The sequence below is a fragment of the Tupaia chinensis genome, unplaced genomic scaffold (assembly GCF_000334495.1).
Source record: "Tupaia chinensis unplaced genomic scaffold, TupChi_1.0 Scaffold000031_1, whole genome shotgun sequence".
Classification (NCBI taxonomy): Eukaryota; Metazoa; Chordata; class Mammalia; order Scandentia; family Tupaiidae; genus Tupaia; species Tupaia belangeri.
Window position 1 is genome coordinate 868807 of NW_006159461.1, and position 22363 is coordinate 891169.

Sequence of the window (22363 nt, forward strand, 5' to 3'; positions counted from 1 at the left end):
CTGGGCAGGGGCTGTGGCCGCGGCAGGTGGCCAGCAGGGGTTTCTGCAGAAGGTTACCTCTGCACCTTTCTCCTCCTGAACGGCAGTAACCGCCTGCGGGCTTCTGTCTACACCGCCATGGAGAAAAGCTGTGAAGGAGAGCCACTGACTGGGCGGCGGGACACCAAGCCCTAGGAGTACCGGCAGCGCGACGCGGCAGGTCCCCGGCCCGTTCCATCCAGGATGGCGAGGAGAGACGCTAGTCGCGTGTCCGGGGCCCACGGGAGGCTCTCGGTAGGGGGATAGGAAGACCGGGCTGAACCCAAGGCTCTTGTCCGGGGCCCGGGGTAGTGGGTGCGGACTTCCGAGGGTCCCGAGCGGGGACACGCCCTCAGGGCCGGGACTACCCCTCGCAGCCCAGGCGCCGCCCCGCCGCGGGTCCCCGCCCTGCGCCCGCGAGGTGCTTAGGCGTGGGCCGCGCAGGGCCGGGTCCCAGAGCCGCTGCAGCGGGACGCCTGCGGGACGCAGGGAGGGCAGGGGTGCTGCCAGGGCTCCGGCCGGCCTGGGCCCCGCGACCTGGGTCCTGTCGCCGCTCTCTTGGGCTGGGAACCTTCGACCCTCAGGATTCTCCCTGCGCCTCCTGCGTCCTCCAGGCACCGACATGCGGCCGGCTAAGGCCAGCGCCCCTCTGCCAGCGCTGCTTCTCCTGGCCCTAGCTTTGTCCCTGCCTGGGACCCAGGGACGGCCCCGCGGGCGCAGAGGTGCGCGCGTCGCCGACCAGGACCCGAAGCCTTTGGTTTTCCTCCCGGCCGGGGCGCGCCAGGCTCCCAGCGCCGCCCGGAGCTCAGGTAAGAAGTGCAGGTCCCAGGCCACCCCGTGCCCGCGCCCAGGTGTCAGCGGGTGTTCTTGGGGGTCCCGCAAGGCACTCACACTGGCATAGCAAAGATTCTCGGCTCTCCGAATGAAAGGAAACGGATCTGTTAGACTCACCGCGGTGGAGAAGTAAATAACAAATGTGGCTGGCAAAGAGCCGGCTTCAAGTGCCCCTTCCTGGGCGCGGAGGGCTTTTTGGAAATAAGTTGGCAGAGCGGCCCAGAGACGGGGTCCCATCAGTCCCACGGTCTCACTGCGGGGTCCCGGGGTTTGGGGCGTTCCCGAAACGACAGTACTGACACCTGATCGCGCTCACGGAGGCCCTTCCTTCCCCTTCCAGCCAGCCACGGGAGGCTGGCACGAATTCCAGCAGGCTGCTGCGGCTTGGGGACGTTCTGGGTCAGTTTCCAGGGCCCCAGCCTGTGCGGCTCCGAGTCCACTCTGAACGCTCAGGTTCCTGCTACTCAGATGGCCAAGGAGGGGCGTTGGGATGACGACGGAGACAGAGCGGCCCCTGCAGAGGGCGAGGCAGTCTCCTGAATGCGCCAAGGACGCCCAGGACCCTGGGGGCGCTGAGGTGGGGGGCTCAGGGCTGGCCGGTGCGTTCCTGTCCTGTGACAGTAGTGAACGCGTACAGACGCCCACGGACCTGCTGCTTCTTGGGGTCTCGCAGAGGGCCGCGCCGCCCAGCCCACGCTGGGTGTCCGCCTCCCACACGTTGTGCGATGGAGGGGACCCGGGCACGCGGGCCCCTGAGCAGGGGGAGGGCGTGGGACAGGCATAGGGCGCTGAGGTGGCAGCTGAGCGCCCTGTATAGAGGGCTCCGAAAGCCCTCGGGAAGGTGGGCGACAGGGTGCGAACACAGCTGGAGCGCAGTGACAGTGCGACCGTTCACTGTGACTTAGAGTCATCGCACCCCGATGTTTATCTCAGGGGAGGCGGTGCCCCTGTGGAATGTGCGGGCAGTGGGAGACGGCCTCCCGGAGAACACTGTGCTAACATGAACGCAGACCTGTTTAGGTTTCACGCATACTCCTGGCAGGAACGCCGGGAAGCTCACTGCAGTGAGCTAAAGGGAGAAGCAGAACATTTATGAAGAGTTAGAGTAAACTTGGCGACCATCCAGAGTTTGAAACCTCAGCGTAGCCTGAGGGAAAGTGACCTGTGGGTCCCCTGCCTCCGGTCGCTTCCCCCCACGTTCCTGGTCTCGTCTTTGAGCCCTTGCCACAGGGGAGAGCACCGTGCTCCTTACGTCAATGCTGGTCGGGGAAGGCACGCCTGGCCACCATCGGGGACAAGCCTTAGGAGCAGAAGACAAGGGCCTGTCACGTTGGTGTGGGACACGCTGGGGGTGGCAGAGCTCATTCAGGAGGGAACCTCCCACCCCTGGAGTCCATGGACTCTCCTCCCTGCCTGAGTGCCTAAAAGTCTGCCCCATAGTCCTGCTGTTCCGCGCACCCACCCTCAGGCTGCCACCGTGCTCTGGGCTCTGCGGTCCCTGCTGTGCGGCAGCTGGGCTTGCTGCCTTCTCAGTAGCTGGAGGGCTGCCCCAAATACAGACTGAGGCTGCGGGGGCAGGGGGTCAGCCTAGGCAGAGGGGGGCAGCAGGTCCAAACGGCTGAGGCAAGAAGGGATCCGGGAGGTCGCCCCTGAAACTGTAGAGTGTGCACGTGTCACGGGAGGGGGAGACAGTAACAGGGACTCACCATCGTCCATGCTCCCCCCGCAGCCTGGCTCCTCCTTTCCACGGTCTTTCCTCCTGTCCTGATCAAGCCCTCAGCATTGTGAGTGACAGTGATCTGGTTGTCTTTCCAGCTGTGTTAGTGCCCCTGCTTGTCTGTCTCACTGCTGTGAGAATTTAAAATGTGTGTTTCTGCACTCTCACCCTGGCCCTCTTATGCCTGATCCCGCCTCCCACATCTGTGGTCCTCACACCTGTGGGGCAGGTCTGGGTCCTCACACCAGTGGAGCAGAGCAGGTCATGGGTCCTCAGACCAGCAGAATAGAGCACATTCTGGTTTCGCAGCAGCAGAACGGAGCCGCAGGAGTCCTGCTCCAGCCACAAGCAGGGAACACGAGGGCACTCGTCCCCCGAAGTACAGAGGAGAGCGAAGCTGAGACACGGGCCAGGGCGGGAGCAGACCGGGCGTGGCGGCGTCTGAGGCAGAAAGGCTGGTGTGATGTGGGCAGACGAAGTGCGAGGGGACTGTCCATAAGCTGGGGTGTAGCGGCTGTCCCCTTTGCTGCCTCTGCCTTTTCACGAGATTCAGTAAACCCTCGCCTCATCTCTGTAGACCTTCTGGAGTCAGAGTCATGTTATTTTAATGGCGAACCTTCCTGACACGGGGTGAAAGAGAGAAACAGAGGTCACAGTGGCAAGGTAACCGGCTGGAACGGTCCCTGTGAGTGGAGCACGGCTGGTCCCTCCCTGCCATCTGCAGTGGCTTCTCCATTGTCTAGACAGGCTGCACCTCTCTTGGAAGGAGGAACTGAAGTTGCTCTGTGACCCCCCACTCCCCGCCTTTCCTGGGGCTCTCCAGGGGCTGCTAGGAGTGCCTCTGGGCAAGCCATGCACCTGGGCCTGCCCCTTACAGCTCTGACCACTTCCTCCAAACCCTCTGCTGCTCTGCCCCTCGCCTGCTGGCATTCTCTCCGTGCCCCCTTCCTTCCTGATGTCTTCGCAGTTATTTCCATGCTCAGAAACATCTGACCCTAAATTCACTTCACAAAAACCCCATAGTCGTTAAAACAAAATGAATCCGATATACTTGAATACTGCTAGGACTTGCGTAATATTGGAATTTTATTTATATAACCCTAAACACACACACACACACACACACACATTTTCATTTCTTAGGAGGCTGCTTTTTTGCTACTTTGCTTACTGCCAAAGAGGAGGCTTATAAAATTACTTTTATAAGGCCAGCAGGTGGCATAGTAGTTACGATGCTGGACTCCCACATGATTGACCATGATTCAATCCCAGCTCCGGCAGCTTGAAAATCACACTGGGTGCATGTCTGTGTCTACCCCAAACCCCAAGAAGAGAATGGAGAAGAGATTGCGATGTGGCCATCCCCCCCGGAGGGTGATTTCTCACTTTTCCCCTGTTTCTCTCTGTCTTGTGTACATGCCCTATGGCAAAAACCTTAAAACGTTATTTTTATTGTATGTATTGAAAATGTGGGATGTGATGTTTTGCCATACATATTCATAAGGAAAGAATCCCGACAGTCAAACAAGTATTGTCACCTCCTGTTTTAGTATTTTATTTGCAGTTACTTGCAGCTATTCGTTTACTGAAAACACGAGAAGGGGTCAAGGTGGAACAGTGAGGTACGATTTTTCGCCAAGGATCTTGAGCAGGTGCTATGACCAGCAGTCTGTGGGCATGGCAGCTAGTTGCTATGAGCAGAAACACTTGTTACAAAGCACCGGAGCCACCTCACCAGGATGGATTTCTGCCTGTTCATGCCTTTCTGGCAGTGACGGTGGCCAGGAGCACACTTCTCTGGCTGCGAAGTGGGGGACATTCTATGCAGGAAGTTGGCAGAATCACCCACTGTGGCTGCTCGCTCCCTGGGATGGCTCAATCCTAGGAGAAGACGTTCTGATCACACCCTGGTTAGGAGGACTAGTATTTTTTTAAATCGCCAGAGGACATATGGTTCACTAAAGAGAGCGCGAAAAAGAGAGAGGGAGAGGTAGCACCCCTGTCAAGGTATGGTCACACCGCAATCCTGTCTCCATTTCTCCGCCCCATTGGGATTTGGGGCACACATGTATATGTGCCCAGTGTTATTCAAGGTGCTGGGGCTGGGATTTGAACCATGGTCAGCCACGTAGGATCTGTCTCCCTTTATACACTGTGTCATGGGGCTGGTCCAGAAAAAGTAGTACTTTAAAAATTTATTTTTAATGTTAATATTTTTCCTTCGGTCTTTGATTGCATTTCTGGAAATAAACTCTGAGACATTTAAGAGCAGATTTCTGAGACTTTGTGCTGCGTGTAGGAGAGGGTGATGTCTCCCTCCAGCGTCTGAGATCGTAGAAAACCTCACAGCACTGAAAGGCAGCATGTCCTGGAGTTTAGATAACGGTGTAACTCTGACTCTACACCGACCAACATCAGCTGTCAGGAAACATCGGGCCGCCTGGAAACTCACGACCCATTGTTGCATAGAAAAACATAGAAAAAAATGCAATGACTTCTCAGACGACCCGATAATTAAATTGTGTAGTCTGTTACATCCTAATAAAATAAAAATTTATTAAAATGGGATTCATTTGGAGTTATTGTTAGTCTTTTGAATAGACTATTTCTCAGTAATGAGTTCTTTCTCTGTCAAATACAGAGATACATGCTCATGTTGTAACCCACATTAATCGATATTTCAGCATTACATCTGTTTGAACATAAGCTCTGTCAAGTTGGAGACTGGAGGCTACTCATTTTTAATACCCCATAACCTACCAAAGTTGACATTTAAGTAGGTTTTTTTTTTTTTTGAGAGGTTTTGGCTATAGGGCACATGCGTTCACCAGAAAGACAGACAGAGAGACAGAAAGTGAGAAATCACTCGCCAGGGGGGATGGCCTCCCAGCAATCCCTTCACCTCCTTTCTCCTCTCGGGATCTTGGGCACGCACGCACATGCGCCCAGCATGAGTTTAAGCCACCGGGTCTGGGACTCGAACCGCAGTCAATTACATGGGAGTCCAGCGACATAGCCATTACACTAACTGCTGGTCCCAAGAAGGATATTTTTTGAAAGAAAGAGCTGAATTCTTGAAAAGGGTTGAGGGTCTTTAAACAATTTTAACTATAAAAGTAACAGAATTTGAATTTTTATTTGCTCAAAAGCCAAACCAGGCCTGTGGTGTTATTTCCTCTGTGTCATTATGAGTCATAAGCTAATTTCTTAACTTTGGTTGTGGTTAGCCAATACAGTGCTGCCCCTAATGCTGTCTAGAGCAGTGTTTCATTTCATTTCTTTTTTTTTTTTTTTTTTTTTTTTAGGGTGTTTACCATAGGGTGTGTGGGCTCGCTGAAGAGAGAAAGAGAGAGACAGAGAGAGGGAAAGTGAGAAATCACCTCCTCAGGAGGGCGGCCATGCTGTCCATTCTCCTCGGGATTTTGGGCACATACACACATGTGCCCAGAGTGGTAGTCAAGCCACCAGGTCCAGGACTCAAACTGTGGTCAGCTGTGTGGAGTCCAGCACTGTAACCACCATGCCACCCACTGGCCCTAGGGCATTGGTTCTTAAAGTGAGATTCCTGTGGGCAGGCCCCATAACCCAGTGGTTAAGGGAAGCCAGATCATATGTGGTCGACTGCAGCTCTAGTCTCAGACCTGTGCTACGCCCCACATTTCACCGGAGTGGAGAAATGGGGAATGGGCTGAGGTATGACCATGCCCCACTGGGGTTGCTTTCTCCCTGTCCATCTGTCCGTCATTCTCTTGCAAGCACCAGTGCCTTCTGGCAATTAAGAAAAAAAATTTTAAAAAAAGGTTCCTGGGACCATATGCCTTAAAACCAACTGGGAGGCAAGTTTCAAATTCTTCTACTTCTGGGACCAGCAGTTAGCATAATGGCTATGCTGGTGGGCTCCCATGTAGTCGACCACGGTTTGAGTCCCGGTGGCTTAAACTCACGCCAGGCACGTGTACGTGTGTGCCCAAGATCCTGAGAGGAGAATGGAGGAGAAGGGACTGTGGCATGGCCATCCCCCCTGGGGAGCAATTTCTCACTTTCTGTCTCTGTCTTTATCTTTCTGGTGAGTGCACACGCCCTATAGCAAAAACCTCTCAAAAAAAAAAAAAATTCCACTTCCTCCTGAGCTAATAAATTTCTGTGGGCCAGTAGTTCAGAAAGCTCTTTGACAACTCCTGTGTACACTGAACTTTTGGGCTACCAGGTTTATTTATTTATTTTGATGGCTGAGGAGAAAGGTGGCGCATCAGAAGCTTCTGGAAAGTCTCTTCTAGACGGGTATGATTCCTGCCTGCCCTCCCTGACCCCTGCTCACTTGCTCCCTGGCCTCCGCCGTGACCCCGCGTACTGCAGCTCCAGGGCTGCACAGTTGCAGTGCGCTTTGGAAGATGGTCTGTGAGAAAGGGCTGCTCTGGCCTCCCAGCCTCCGGGGCATGGCCGCTAGCCCTGCAGTGAAGGGAACTCCACGTAAACCTGCATCATCCAACTTTTTTTTAAGGCAGCATTTATCTGCAAGTCTTAGAACTAGGCTTGAAAGGTTCAGCAACATTGTTTGAGCCACTGCCGGTAGGTTGGCCCTGCTTCAGCACCTGGGGGACCCCAGGAAGAGGAGGCTGGGCTGGAGTAAAGGGACAAGGGGGTGAGGGGAGTGCATGGAGGCCAGAGGGGGCGGGGGGGGCACTCGCATGTCATCGTGTCATCGGGAGACAGTGCCACTCGGCTGCTGGGGCAGGCACACGCTGTTCTGTTCAGTGGGAAAGAGATACCTGGAGAGAAGCTTAGTAAAGTGGCCAGCTGCTCATCTACAAAGTCTTCCATTTCTTTCTTTCTTTCTCTTTTTCTGTCTTTAATGAAAGGAGAGAAGGAGAAGGGGTGGGGGAGGACAAGCACCCTCAACAGGGCCTCAAGCTGCGGTCCCCTGGGCTTCCCCAGTGGCTCCTGGCCTGTAGAAGCCCACCCCGGGTACTGGACTCTGATCTCTGTTGTGCCACTGCCGCTAGGACAGATTCTGAAATTCACATGCGCTCCTGGAGGGCGTGCCCACAGCGAACTTCCGCTGATATTGCACACACGTAACGTCTGAGCCCGCAGCGCTTGGTCCCGTCTGCAGAACCCACGAGTGCCCGCACTGTCGCCGCTCTGATGCCTCGTCCACAGGGGGCAGCCTGTTTTCCCGTACATGAGCAACTGCTGGAGAGAGTGCCTCCTCACTTCCAGTAAGTGGTGGTGACTTTCTGTCAGAAAACAAGAAACAAACAAACTAAAACATGTGAAGCCTGAAAGACAATGATTTCAGATTGGTAGTTTTGTGAAAAGTTCACAGAGGCCCAAACTGGCTATTGGTCATCTCCACGAAGCATGTCTCCTACAGCCGGAAAGCATGGTCCTAGGTGGGCTTCAGTCATGGAGCCCTCGCCCCGACAGGGCATGTCTCTGAGATCCAGATGTCTCTGTACGGCAGGCAAGAGCCCATCCCAGAGGCCCTGAGGGGCAGGCGACAGGCCGTGTGTGGAGCACCCAGCACGGCTTCCGTGTGGGAGGCACACAGGTGCATGGCTTCTCACCCTTCTCCCACGGGCAGTGGTGACCTTGAAAAGTTGAAGGGCATCTCGACCACATCGAAGTTTGGAGATGTTTATTTACAGAGCTTTTTCCATTGCCAGAAGACATGCCTGATGCCAGGAAAAGAAAAATGCAACTTGGAATATTACCCATTTGTGTAAGTTTCTGTCACTATTTCTCATTTCCTTAATAGGCTTAAAAACAAAATCTTATTTAAACAGGTCCAGATTTATATATGCAGATTTAAATTTTCCTTTTTTTTTTTTTTTTTTTGCCACAGGCGTGTGCTAGAGAGAGACAAGAGGGAGAGTGACAAGTCACCCCACAGGAGGGATGGCCATGCCACAATCCCTTCTCCTCCCAGGACTTTGGGCACACATGCATACATGTCCAGGATGGTGTTCATGCCAGGTCCAGGAGTGGAACTGTGGCCAGCTTTGTGGGAGCTCACTGCCTTTTATTAGCATGCCACTTGCTGGCCCTGCAGGTTTGAATTTTAAATAAAGCAAAGAGGAAGTCATCCCTAGATGAAATAATTACTCATTGCTACTATAGTAGGTGATGAGGTGATAGAACAGACACATCATGAAAAGTTGGTCAAAGATAGAGTGAAAGTAAAGCCACTTTAGAAGGAAGGAGAGAGACCCAAACCCAGCAGCGCGGTTTTGTGACCATGAATAATAAGCTTGCTTATCCTATGAGTTGGCAAACTGAACTTTGGTTTAGTTGTGTTACAGTATTTTCACTCTCTGCAACTTTTTCTATCCAATCTTCGAAACCCACATAAATGTATTTCCTACTAAGTAGAAATATTTTCTGGGAGTACCTATTCTACTATATTTTCCTAACTTTTCAAGTGGTTTAAATTATTTCGGTAAAAGTTCTTACCTCTGGGGGCCAGCAGGTAGCATAGTGGTTAAGGCACTGGGCTCCACATGGCCGACTGTGGTTCAAGTCCTGGACCTGGAGGCTTCAAAATTATGCTGGGCATGTGTGCATGCCTGCCCAATTCCCGAGAGAGTGGAAGAGGGAATCCTGCATGGCCATCCCCCATTGGAGGGGTGATTTATCACTTTCCTTTCTCAGTCTCTCTCTGGCAAGTGCACACGCGCTAATGGCAAAAACCTAAAAAACATTCTCACCTGTGGTAATCAGGCAGTAATGGCAAAGTTAAAAAATTTTCATGGTAAGGTATTTTGAAATATACTAGAAAATTCTTACTGCACAAAGGATTTCTTTGCCTCACCTAGGAAGAACATATTTCGAAGATATTAATTGAGGGTGCTGGCAGGTGGCATGGTGGTTAAGGATGCTGGACTCCCACATGGTCTGACCACAGTTTGAGTCCTGGACCTGGCAGCTTACTTTCTCACTTTCTCTTTCGATCTCTCTCTCTCTCACTCTCTCTCTCTCTGTCTGCCACTCTGTCACTCACTCTGTCCCTCTCTGGTCAAACTGAAGTAGATGAATAAATAAATAAAATTAAATAAAATAACTGTATTTAAAAAAAGAAATTAATTGAAAATCGTTATTAAAGAATAGAAGGAGAAATAAAAGATTTCTTGTAACCATTTTTTTGCTTCGTTGGCAGATAATATAGAACAGATTTGATTAAGTTAACTCTTCTTCCCAATGTCTACCCCCTCATGTTTTAGAAGGCCCCTGGGTTTGTTTAAAGCTGGTGTGAAGGCAGGCTGGCATGGAAGTGACTGTTGCAAAGGAGTGGGTTTATCTTCCTGTCCCTGGAAACAGGAAGCCCAGGTCACAGGCCCCAGGGGAAGCACCAGGACCAGGCGAGAGGCAGAGAGAAGAGGTGAGAGAACTGGGCGAGAGACTTATCAGGGTGTTCACAGGAAAGCCAGGGCAAGGGGAGGAAGCAGGCTTGGGACTGGCTAGTTTGAATCATTTTATCAGACTCTGGGGCACAGAAGCTGGCCCTGGCTGGCTGGCACCTGGATCTGGGGTGATTAAGGAAGAGGGATGCGGCCTGGAGGGCAAGAGTGTGATAGAGCCGGTGGTGGGAGTGAGGGCTCTGGGAGGGCTGCTTTGCAGATGGAGGTGAGATCTCAGGGAGCTGTTTGCTCTCTCTAGGCCTTGGTCAGCCCTGGGAGGGCAGGGCCTGCAGAGTCAGCAAGGCCCCCCAGTGTCAAAGCACCACAAACACAGAAAATTAAAAAGTCACAATTAGGGACAGCCGGTGGCGTAGTGGTTAAGGTGGTGGCCTCCCACACGGTCGACTGCATTTCCAGTCCTGGATCTGGTAGCTTAAAACACACCGGGTGCGTGTGCATGCATGCCCCAAATCCCACGAAGAGAATGGAGAAGAGACTGCAGTGAAGCCATCCCCCCTGGGGGTCAATTTCCTATTTTCTGTCTCTCTGTCTCTATCTATATGGCGAGCATGCACAACCTAATAGCAAAAATCTCTGAGAAAAAAAAAAGTCACCATCTTCTCAGCCCTCAGGACGAAATCCGACCTCTCTCACCAGCTTTGCCTGGGAGGCCCTTGTTACCTGCCCTTATGTCACCATCCACTCAGCCCTCAGGACGAAATATGACCTCTCTCACCAGTTTTGCCTGGGAGGCCCTTGTTACCTGCCCTTAGTGGAGCCTGGGCTTAGCTGACCCCCAGGGACCCCTTTAATCTACCTGGTCTCTGATACTTTGCCACTGTTGACCCCTCTCTGTCCTCTTTCTTTCTCGTTTTCTTTCTTTCTTTCTTTCTTTCTTTCTTTCTTTCTTTCTTTCTTTCTTTCTTTCTTTCTTTCTTTCTTTCTTTCTTTCTTTCTTTCTTTTTCTTTTTCTTTCTTTCTTTTTGAGATATTTTTTGCTACTAGGGTGTGTGTGCTCACCAGAGAGACAGAAAGAGAGAAATCACTCCCTGGGGGGATGGCCACGCCACAATCTCTTTTCCTCCATTCTTCTCTTTGGACTTTGGGTACACACGCACACATGCCCGGTGTGAGTTTCAAGCTGCCAGGTCCAGGACTTGAACCTCAGTTGACTATGTGGGAGTCCAACACCTTAACCGTTGAGTCACATGCTGGCCCCTCTTCTGCCCTCTTTAAATGGTCCCTCCATTTCCACAGTTATTCTTACTTTGGATTGTTCTCTGACCATTCCTTCTTTCTCTACTTAAACATCTCATCTTTCTTCACACACTTAAATGTTTATACATCTCAGAGTCCATTCTTCTTTCTTTCTTTCTTTCTTTCTTTCTTCTTTCTTTCTTTCTTTCTTTCTTTCTTCTTTCTTTCTTTCTTTCTTTCTTTCTTCTTTCTTTCTTTCTTTCTTTCTTTCTTTCTCTCTTTCTTTCTTTCTTTCTTTCTTCCTTTCTCTCTTTCTTTTTCTTTTCCATTGCCAGAGGACACGTACATTTGCCAGATAAAGAAGGCACCCTCAATGGGGCATGGTGACATTGCAAGCCTTTTCTCCAGTTAGAATTTTGGGCACACACACACACACACACCTGGTGTGTTTTTCAAGCTTTCAGGGCTGGTAGTTGAATCACAGTCAACCATGAGGAGTCAGGCTCCCCATGCACAGCACTTAACCACTGGGGTTTCCATCGTTTTTCCCCCAAGAAGACACATGCATTGACTAGAAAGAAAGAGACAGAGTGAAGGAGAGGAAGAGAGCACCCCCAATGGGGCATGGTCACACCACAATCTCTTATCTTCCATCTCTCCATCCTGTTGGGATTTTGGGTATGTGTACATGTATGCCCAGTGAGGTTTTTTGTTTTTTGTTTTTTGGGTTTTTGTTTTGTTTTGTTTTGTTTTGAGAGATTTTTGCTATAGGGCACATGCGCTCACCAGAAAGACAGAGACAGAGAAACAGAAAGCGAGAACTCACCCCCCAGAGGGGATGGCCACACCACAATCCCTTCTCTTCCATTCTCCTCTCGGAATCTTGGGTACTCATGCACACGTGCCCAGTGTGAGTTTAAGCCACTGGGTATGGGACTCGAACTGTGGTTGACTACATGGGAGTCCAGCGACACAGTCATTACGCTAACTGCTGGTCCCCCCAGTGAGTTTTTTAGGATGTAAGACCGGGATTCTAACTACATGGTCAGCCATGTGGGAGCCAGCTCCCTTAACGAACAGGCTGTGGCTGGCCCGATACCCGTACTTGTCCATGGTGTTCCCTGTTGTGGTCCCATGCACTTCTCTAGTTTCATCTGTCACCTCTTTGGGACTGCTTTTAAGATATTTCTTCCTTTTCTCTGTATCTTTTAATTTAATAATCCACTATCTGCAGAGTATCTCCACCACAGGAATCTCAAAATGGACCTATTCCTCCATATACTTGTGTTCTCTGCCTTTATTTCTGGTCTCAGTAAATGCAAGTTTTTGCTTCTTGGAACCAGAGCTTCTACGGTGGCTTGACTTTACTACTAGACCAACAGCCCCTTGGGGTTTTTCAGGGGCTTGGTTTGTTGATAAGGCTTCTAGATGCCTAATCCGACAAGAATGTCATTAGGACTGAATCCCGTGTTTTCTGCTAGCACTAATCTACTGTCAGTCTCAGTAACTGGTTGCTCACCAAAATGTTATCACAGTGTAAAATGCTGTGCATCTATTTGTTTTTTAAAAAATGTTTTAGCATTTTTATAAAAATCTTGTTTGTATTTTTAAGTGTCTGTGGAAATGATAATTTTAAATCTGGGAGGGGGATTAACTAGATTAAACCGAAAACCGAATAAATCATTTTCATGTGATCAGTGTTCAAACGAAATGGCTAACATTTAATTTAAACACGAATTGGCCTGTGATCTAAAACCAGACAAAAAAAAATCCACTTTGCAACATGATTTTGATTTATTTCAAGTTTCTGAATTTATTTCATATTTGTCCTTTGATAAACATGCAGTATAATGTTAGAATTTTGTCATAATACGATAAGGACTTGGAAAGTTCTTTGGGATTATTTTGTTTGTCTATTTCAATTTAATAAGAGAAGAAACCCAGGGCATATTTGGATTTGTCTGGCTCGACACAGAATTTTACTTTGGTTGGAAAGACAAAGTGTGACTGTCCGGTCTTCGGAGAGGACATCACGCACAGGTGGGTACAGATTCGGTATGACCGTACGTCTGAACTCAGATCACTGAAGATGATTTTTAAGTGGTCTGTAATATGTAAGGGGAATATTACAGATGCTGTACATTCCAAAAATATATTCTACCAAGCACTGTAGTAGAATTTCAGAAATCATTTAAATGCTGGGTGTATTGAAAATCAGGCTGCTCATTGAGGTCACACGGATATGTCCTGCCCTGTCAGCTGAGAGAACCTAGAAATAATGACACCCCAGTAACAACAAGCACACCACGTACCGGACCTTGGGTCTAATTCCATTCTCCAACGAAAGAGCCAAGGCTCCTTGGAGAAGCGGCTGCCACCAGGACAAGGCAGGAAATGATCAGGACATGTCTGGAACATCTGGCCACACCTGAAATGACAAGAGTGATAAAAACGCAGAGCAACAATGACAACAACCTGCAATGACAGAGATCTGTCAGGGAGAAGCAGACAACATCTAAAAAAGTGCCAATGGCTAAATCGGGAACCATCTAAGCAACCAAATGAAGAACATAGTAGATTATAAAGCAAGTGTAAAATGCATATCTGTGAGCTCACACTGGTCATAAAGAAATGACTGAAGCAATAAAGAACAAACTGGGGGGAGAAGACACCAACCTGTCAAGTGGGGAAGAAGAAATAAAGCCTGTCATGGAGAAGAATTCTAAAAAATCCATGTAGATATTAGACTGTACTCTGGAGAAGGGAAAGTGTAACACCCCACTCCTAGGTGGGACTGGGCACCCTGACTTCCTCCCCAGGAGTGCTGTGCAGAGAGGGGAAGAAGAGAAGCCTGAAATCCATGCCCGGCATCCGCTGTGATGCTGACGGCATGCACCATTGAGAGGATGGGATGGAAACGCAGCTTTATCACTGTGGTGTTCCTCCCCAAACCTCACAGCCCTAGTCTAATCACAGAACAATATCAGACAAATCCCAGTTGATGGATGTTTTCATAAATGCCTGACTAGGACTCCTCAAAACCATCAAGATTGTCAAAAATGAGGAAATTCTCAAAAACTTCACAGCCAAGAGGAGCCTAAGGCGATAGATAACTAAAAGTGATGTGGTATTCTGTAGGGCATTCTTGAACTGAAAACAGGCTTTTGGTAGAAACTAGGGAAATCTGATGGAGTGTGGACCTTGCTGAGTAATAATGAATCAGTATTGATTTATTAATTGCAAGAAAACTGACAAATCCTGAGATGGATACAGAATTTGAGCTGTGAAATTGACCAAATTGCTTTCTGCTAAGACTTCCCCGTCCAGAATCATATCTACCTCTATACACTAAGTGTCTAGACAAGTCCAAGGGAACAGGATCCAAATATCTGAATATGATTAGGATCAGAATATTCCTCTATTCCCACCAAATCTGATGCATAGTGAAAACAGAACAGAAGAGAGATGGCCAATCACCTCCTCCTGCATGCCTCTGAACACTCAGATTGAACTTCAAGAATTAGGAATAAATGCACCATCCATCAGATGACTAAAAATCACCACAAGGTCACAAGAAATATGGGAAAGCAAGAAAATACCTCTCCTCCAAGGGAAAAGAATAACTCCTCTTCATCCTCAGATAGTACAATGAAACACAAGGAAACATCTGATAAAGAATTTAGAATATTCATAGTGACAAAGGTAACAGAGATGAAAGAGAAGAGAGACAATGAACTGCAGAAGAGGCAGGAGAAAGGAGCCAATGAGTTCCAGGAGGTGAGGAAATTGTTGCAGGTTCTAAAAGAGGAAATTCACAGTATAAAAAAGAATCAAATAGACCTGTTAGAGATGAAGGCTATAATACAGGAAGTAAAAATCTCCCATGAAAGTATTAAAAGCAGACTAGATCATACAGAAAATCGAATCTCAGATGTAGAAGACAGAATCTCTGGCCTAGAAAAATCCACCATGAAGATTGAGAAAATTGCCCCCAAATAATGAGAATAATATGTGAGAATTACTAGATACCATCAAACGTCCAAACAGCTGGATAACTGGTATCCCAGAAGGGGAAGAGACCCATAAGGGCATTGACACTCTATTCCATGAAATCGTGGAGAAAAACTTTCCAAACCTAGAGAGGCATTCAAAGATCCAGTCTCAAGAAATACAAAGGACCCCAAATAGAATCAATTCAAGATCTTCTCCAAGACACATTATAGTCAGATTGACCAAAACCACAAAGACAAGATACTAAGATTGGCAAGAGAGAAACGTCAAGTTACCTACAAAGGATATCCCATCAGGCTAACAGCAGATCTCTCATCAGAAACAATGTGAGTGAGGAAAGAATGGGAAAATATATTCAAAGTATTAAGGGAAAGCAATTTCAACCAAGAATACTGTACCTGGCAAGATTATCCTTCATATGGGAAGAAACAACAAGAACATTCTCAGATTAACAAAACTGAAAGAATTTACCAACACCAGACCAGATCTCCAAGAAATTCTCAAGGGAGCTATACCAGGAAAAGTAAATACAGACACACAGAAATAAGAGTTCAAAAACTAAGAAAAGGACCAACATAATGGTAGGGACAAGTCTGGAGTTGAATATTATATCCCAGAATTTAATTGAGAAGATCGAACCACAACAGAAGATAGGTTAAGTACATGAGACTGAACTGGTGAAATAGCATTTTATGACTTTTGACTAAAACATTGCCGATTTTCTTTTAGGCTTTGTTTTCTGGTTTTAAGGAGTTTCATCCTGTCTTGAGCTGTCAATAGGTTCATGTACCTACTATTCGAATAGAATCCTAACCTGTTTCCTGGCTTTAAGTTTTAAGCAGAGTTCCTTAGCATTTTTTTTTTATTTATTAAAACTAAAACTGCTTTTCTTTCTTTCTTTTTTTTTTTTTTTTCTTTTCTTTTTCTGGAGAGGTTTTTGCTATAGGGCGTGTGCACTCACCAGACAGACAGAGAGACAGTGAGATAGAAAGCGAGAAATCACTTCCCAGGGGGGATGGCCACGCTGCAATCCCTTCTCCTCCATTCTCCTCTCGGGATCTTGGGCATTCATATACACACGCCCGGCGTGAGTTTAACACACCAGGTCTGGGACTTAAACCACAGTCGACTACATGGGAGTCCAGTGACATAGCCATTATGCTAACTGCTGGTCCCCTAAAATTGCTTTTCTTGAAATGAGAAAATGTATTAAGAAATACCTAATGACCGTATTAGGCTGTATAGCATGAGCTAGGTGCTGCCGTATACTATATTCATTCTACTTCGAGTTTCACACCTAAAGTCAGACATGTACTCACAGATATGTACATACCAGCTAAACTTGCTAATGAAAGTAGTTAGATTATTTTAGACATTTTGTGAATCAATAAAATGTGGGGAAAAGAGAAAAAGAAAAGATCAGTGGATGAGAGGTAGGGAATCGAGGAGGGGAAAAAAGAGAAGCAAAATATATAAGAAACAAGAAATGGAAAATTGGCTGACAATAACACGTATGGTCATATCCTTGATTGGGCTAATATGCAGTGTATTCTGGATGGAAAATCTCTTTTTGTATACTGTGTTTTATATGCTGTAATGATATACAATGAATGAATGTAAAATAAGTAAATTTAAAATTAAAAAAAAAAGAAAACTGACATTATTATGAGCTGGTAACCACAGGAGAAACTGAGTGTAGGATGTATGGGAACTCTGTATTCCATAATTTTTCTGTATGTCTAAAACTGTTCAACAATAAAATATTTATGTAAACAACATCATATTGAACCACAACAGAAGATAGATTTTTTAACTTTTTTAAAAAATTATTTACTTTATTTTATTTGTTATTATTATTATTTTTAATCTGACCAGAGAGAGAGAGAGAAAGGGAAAGTGAGGAAGCAAGTCGCCAGGTCCGGGACCCAAACCAGTCGGCCATGTGGGAGTCCAGCACCTCAACCACTGCACCACCCACCGGCCCCCAGATATGTTATCATTCTTGAAACCAGTGTAGAGCTAAGAAAGCATTCCGTATTCAATTTTAAGACGTAGATTCTGGAGGCCAGCAGGTGGCAGGGTAGTTAAGGTGCTAGACTCACATATGACTGACTGGGGTTTGAGTCTTGGACCCAGTGGCTTGAAAATCATACCAGGCACATGTGCGTGCATGCCAAAATTCCCAGGAGGAGAATGGAGGAGGAGGGATTGTGGCATGGCCATCTCCTCCAGTGGGAGATGGCCACTCTCACTCTTACTCTCTCTCTCTGTCTCTGGTGAGCACACATGTGGTATTGCAAAAACAAAACAAAACAAAAAAGATGTGGATTCTGTCTTTCAAAGATATTTATGAGGGAAAGAAGAATGAACTAAAAAGAAGTGATAATTCATTTTTTTCAAAAGCTATTTATAAAATCACAAAAGGTTGAACACACCTCAATAATTTTCAGTGATCTGAATAAACTGGAGTAAGTGGTGTTTTAAAAATATTATCTGTTGGGACCAGCATTTAACGTAATGGCTGTGTTGTTGGACTCCCATGTAGTCGATCACGGTTAGAGTCCCAGGCCTGGTGGCTTAAACGCATGCCGGGTGCGTATGCGTGTGTGCCCAAATGCTTGAGAGAGACATACTGCAGGGACCCGCAGTATTTCCCAAAGGCTGGGCTCACTGAAGTAGGCCACGTCCATAGACCCTATCAGAACGGATTATCTTTATGGTAAGCTATATGCAGGCAGGAGTGAGCAGGAGGCATTTCCTATTATTTGATTTTCTAGTTGTGCTGTTATAGGTATTTTTAAATTATTATTTCACTTGATCTCTGCTCAATTTTTAATAAGATAGAAATGGGAGATAAGCATCCTTGCACATATATATACATATATATGTATGTAATATATATATATATATATCACACACATAAATATGTAAACCTATTTCTTTTAAAGACATTGTAAACTGATGAGAGTGGCAGATGGCAGCTGTTTTGGTTAAATAAAAGCTAGAAACTGTCACGAATTGGATGAATGAGATGATCGTTTATTCAAGTTGTTCTAGGATAATGATAGTGCATTGCCTAGAGACCATTTTTTTTTTAAAGTTTATTTCTTCTGGAAAGAAAGATACAGAGTCAGCACCCCAACAGGGTCTTGGTGCTGGGACTCCTCCCACCCAGGCCTTAGCCAGCCCGGGATCTTGGGCAAGGTTGTGCAGGAATGTAGCGGACTCAAGTCTCTGTATTTGAACAGGAACCTTCCCATGGGGGTTTTCGTACAGAGCATTGAGTTTGGCCACCGTGCCCCTGCGTGTCCCTTCGTGCTGTGTCTGTATATGTATATATAGTGAAATGATTATTATAATCAAGCAAATTAGCTATACATCATCTTACAGTAACCCGATTTCATTTTTATGGTAAGAATACCTAAAATCAGGGGACCAGCAGTTGGCTTAATGGCTATGTCGCTGTGTGTGATCCCATGTAGTCGACCGTGGTTTGAGTCCCGGATCCGGTGGCTTAAACTCACGTAGGGCACGTGTGCATGCATGCCCAGGATCCCAAGAGGAAAATGGAGGAGAAGGGATTGTGGCATGGCCATCCCCCCTGAGGGGTGATTTCTCATTTTCTGTCTCTCTGTCTTTCTCTGTCTATCTGGCAAGCACATGTTCTCTATAGGAAAAGTCTCCCTTAAAAAAAAAAAAAACATAACATTTACTTTCTTAGCAATTATTCTGGTTCTAATACAATGTTAATATTATTTTGTCATTATATTTAAAGTGCATTTATTTATTTCACAAGAGAGGAAGAAAGAGAATGAGATAGAGTCCCCTGCAAAGAGTCTCAGCCTTGCCTGCCTCCCTGCCTCCCCCACCTCCCCAGCCCACCAGGAGCAGAGTCACGCATCTGCACCTGGCATGTAAGGTTGACCTGGCACTGAGCCCGGATCCACATGAACTGAAGTATTGCAGGGCAGTGCCCTGGCACTGAGCCACCACTGCAGTACCAAATACGAGCTAGCACCATTGAGTACAGTCCGCGTGGGGCCCTCTCCGACTTACTCGCCTTCCACCTCTGCGAGTTTGTATCCTTGGCTGAGATCTCCCGGTTTACTCACTCCCCGTGATTGTCTTCTTAAAAGGAAGCCCAGCATTTATGGTGGAGACAGGCATGCCACAGCACACTGTCATGCTCAATGGAATGGGGACAGCTGCTTGCGAAATGAATTATGGGTGGAGAAAAGGGCGTTGTGAACTTAAAATAGGTGGTTCTTCTCCGACCTGAGCATCATCTTTGTCCCAGGGCCTCCAGACTGAGACGACAGTGTCACAGGCTTTTGGATACAGAATTGCTTTCCAAGTCCTTGAATCCACTTTGGCTGTAGGATTCTACTGCCCTTAGCAGGCTCGTCATTTCAGAAGTGCCAGCGTAGCTACCAGCCAAATACCACCCGGACATCCGTGCCGAGGCTGCCCGATTGCCGCTGTCTGGGAGAGGTGTGGGAGAGAGATCCGCGATCAGGCTGGAATATTAAAGAGAACAGGAAGAGATTTATGGGAAGAAATACTTTGATTTCTACTGCGGATTTGTTTTTCGGGGTTCTGGATCAGTACTGGCCGCTCCTAAAGTGCAGGTGCTCTCTGTCACAGTGGAGAGGAGCTGCCCTCTGGCCCCCCCCCCCCACCCCAGTCAGGACCTGAGCTCCCCCAGGGCTGCTGGAGTCTGGGCAGCTGCTGAAAGGCTGTCCCTTCCCCGACCCCCTGGGGGGGAGGGCCGCTAAGATCTCACATGTGTCTCAGTGAAGTCCACGGCGATGGCTCGGACTCACCCACAGGGGTTGACAGGTTCCCTTCCCTGTCACATATATATTGTGTAGGACTTACATCGGTGCCAATCTACAATAAAAAAACACTGTGGGCTTAAATGTATAACTGCCAACAAATCTGAGGTTCAAGTGTTTTTTTTGTTGTTGTTGTTATTTGTTTGTTTAATTCCCCCCCCCATAGGGTTCCTGTGTTCTCCAGAGAGACAGAGAGAGAAAGTGAGAAATCACACCTGAGGGGGGTAATGGTTGTGCCCCAGTCCCTTCTCTTCCATTCTCCTGCTGGGATCTTTAGCATGCATGCATACATGACTGGCATGAATTTTCTTTTTTCGCTATAGGGCACGTGCGCTCGCCAGACAGACAGAGAGAGACATAGAGACAGAAAGTGAGAAATCACCCCCCACGGGGGATGGTCACACCGCAATCCCTTCTCCTCCATTCTCCTCTCGGGATCTTGGGCACGCACGCACACGCGCCCGGTGTGAGATTTAAGCCACTGGGTCCGGGACACGAACCGCGGTCGACTACGTGGGAGTCCAGTGACATAGCCATTACGCTAACTGCTGGTTCCCATCTGGCATGAATTTTCAAGCCACCAGATCTTGGACTCGAACCATGGTTGGCCATGTGGGAGTCCAGTGTCTTAACCACCATGCCACCTGCTGGCTCTCCAAGGCTCAAGTATTTTATTAAAGTTTTTCTTTTTTTTTCTCTGTAAGGGCTGCCTATACTCTCGATTGCTTTTATAAATTGCGTTTTCTGGATGGAGGCTTTTTAGTGAGTTCAGGCTAAGTTTGAGCCATAGCAATGGTTTGATTTCTTTAACTGTAGTTTAAGGGCCGTACTCTGACTGCTGTGGGGCAGAGGGTTCTGGGGAGGAGCAGACACTGGAGGCCACGGCCAAGGTGCAGTGCTGCTGTCTGAGGTCGACTGGCCGTGTGGGGGATGCAGAGAGACACGCGGGGCCTGTGCTCGTGTTTTGGAGACGGGAGATTCAATCCAGCTCATGGGTTGGATCAATGGTGTGGGAAAGAGGAAGCCAGTGTAGCTTCTTTTTTTAAAGTTTATTTCTCCTGTGAGGGAGAGAGGGAGAGTGAGCACCTCCGGTAGGGTCTGGACGCCATGACCCACCCAGTCTCAGCCTGGTTAGGGGTGTGCTGTGCCCCGAGTACTCAGGGAGAGCACAGAAGGGGTGCCGGGACCTTCCTGGGAGGGCCAGCTTCGTGGGGTGCCCGTTTACTGCTCTGCCGCAGCCCTGGCCCCAGATTCCTGACTTTAGTTCTGAGGAAGGGGTCAGGAGAGGTGCCCCTCACTGAGACCAAGGAATGCAGGGCAGAAAGCGGCCTGGGGCAGGGGTGCTCCCTTCTCAGGGTCCTGGGAGGGTCCCGTGGAGAGGAGGGCAGCAGGCAGCCTGCCAGGGTTCTGGAGCCCGGGGTGGCCAGTGTGGGGTCGCTTTGGCAGGTGCCGCGGGGAGTGCCGTGCATGCACGTGTTTACTGCTGTGTCGGCCGCATGCTGAGGGTATTGTGTAGTGGTGGAAGTGCATTGCAGAAATGCTGAAGTTTTTTATTTTTTTGTTTTTTTTCAGAAATATTCCCAAGAGATTTGAACTTAAAAGACAAATTCATAAAGCATTTCACAGGTAAGTGCGGTGTGTGTCAGGGCCTCTGTTAGGCACTGGGGCTCCCAGGCTGAGTATCTGTCAGAGCCTTGCCGTCTAGCTGGGAAGCTGGATAGATGCGTTAGTGTGCATTCGTGTCATCGAAACCAGGCCTGATTAGTAACAGAAGCATAAGCAAGGTTTGGGGGAAAACGAGGCAGTGAGAGGTTTGGCCCAGAACCCTTGGAAAGGCTTGGACACAGAGCTCGAGTGAGGCATAAGGGGCGAATGAGGTTTCCCAGGATGGGAGAGGCTCTGGTCAGGAGTCCTGAGCCAGGACGAAGGCACAGCATGCCCTGGGAAGGACGGGGTGGGTGAGTTAGGTAAGGGTGTGGTGGCCACTGGGCACATACAGGGACAGCAGACGGAGTCACCCTGTGAACAGTCTTAATGGAATGCTGAGGAATGTCACTGTGCCCCCGGCCAGTGGGGGCAATTGAAGCTTTTCTGAATAAGTGAAAGATTCATATGTCATATCTTTGTTTTAGTAGATTTTTTTTTAAGTTTGTTTCTTCCTTCCATGAGGAAGAGAGAGAGAGAAAGAGAGACTGAGAAAAAGGCAGAGAAACAGGCAGCTCCCACAAGGTCTCCTGACCCAGCCTCGGACAGTCTGGGTCATGGGCGCATGCATCCAGGCATGTGGAGGGAGGCCCTGGGACACGAACCAGCGACCTCCCCGTGAGTCCCATTGCATTACTGCTGAGCTGCCT

General features: G+C 48.2%; 1 protein-coding gene across 1 annotated transcript in view; it reads left to right on the top strand.

Annotated features, from left to right (window-relative positions):
• The first annotated feature begins 640 nt into the window (after positions 1–640).
• ALKAL1 (ALK and LTK ligand 1) overlaps positions 641–22363 on the top strand; it is a 24813-nt gene continuing 3090 nt past the window's right edge. Inside the window, exons 1-2 of the mRNA XM_027771398.1 lie at positions 641–827; positions 21582–21635. Coding sequence (XP_027627199.1) covers positions 641–827; positions 21582–21635 — 241 coding nt within the window. The remainder of the gene's footprint in view (positions 828–21581; positions 21636–22363) is intronic.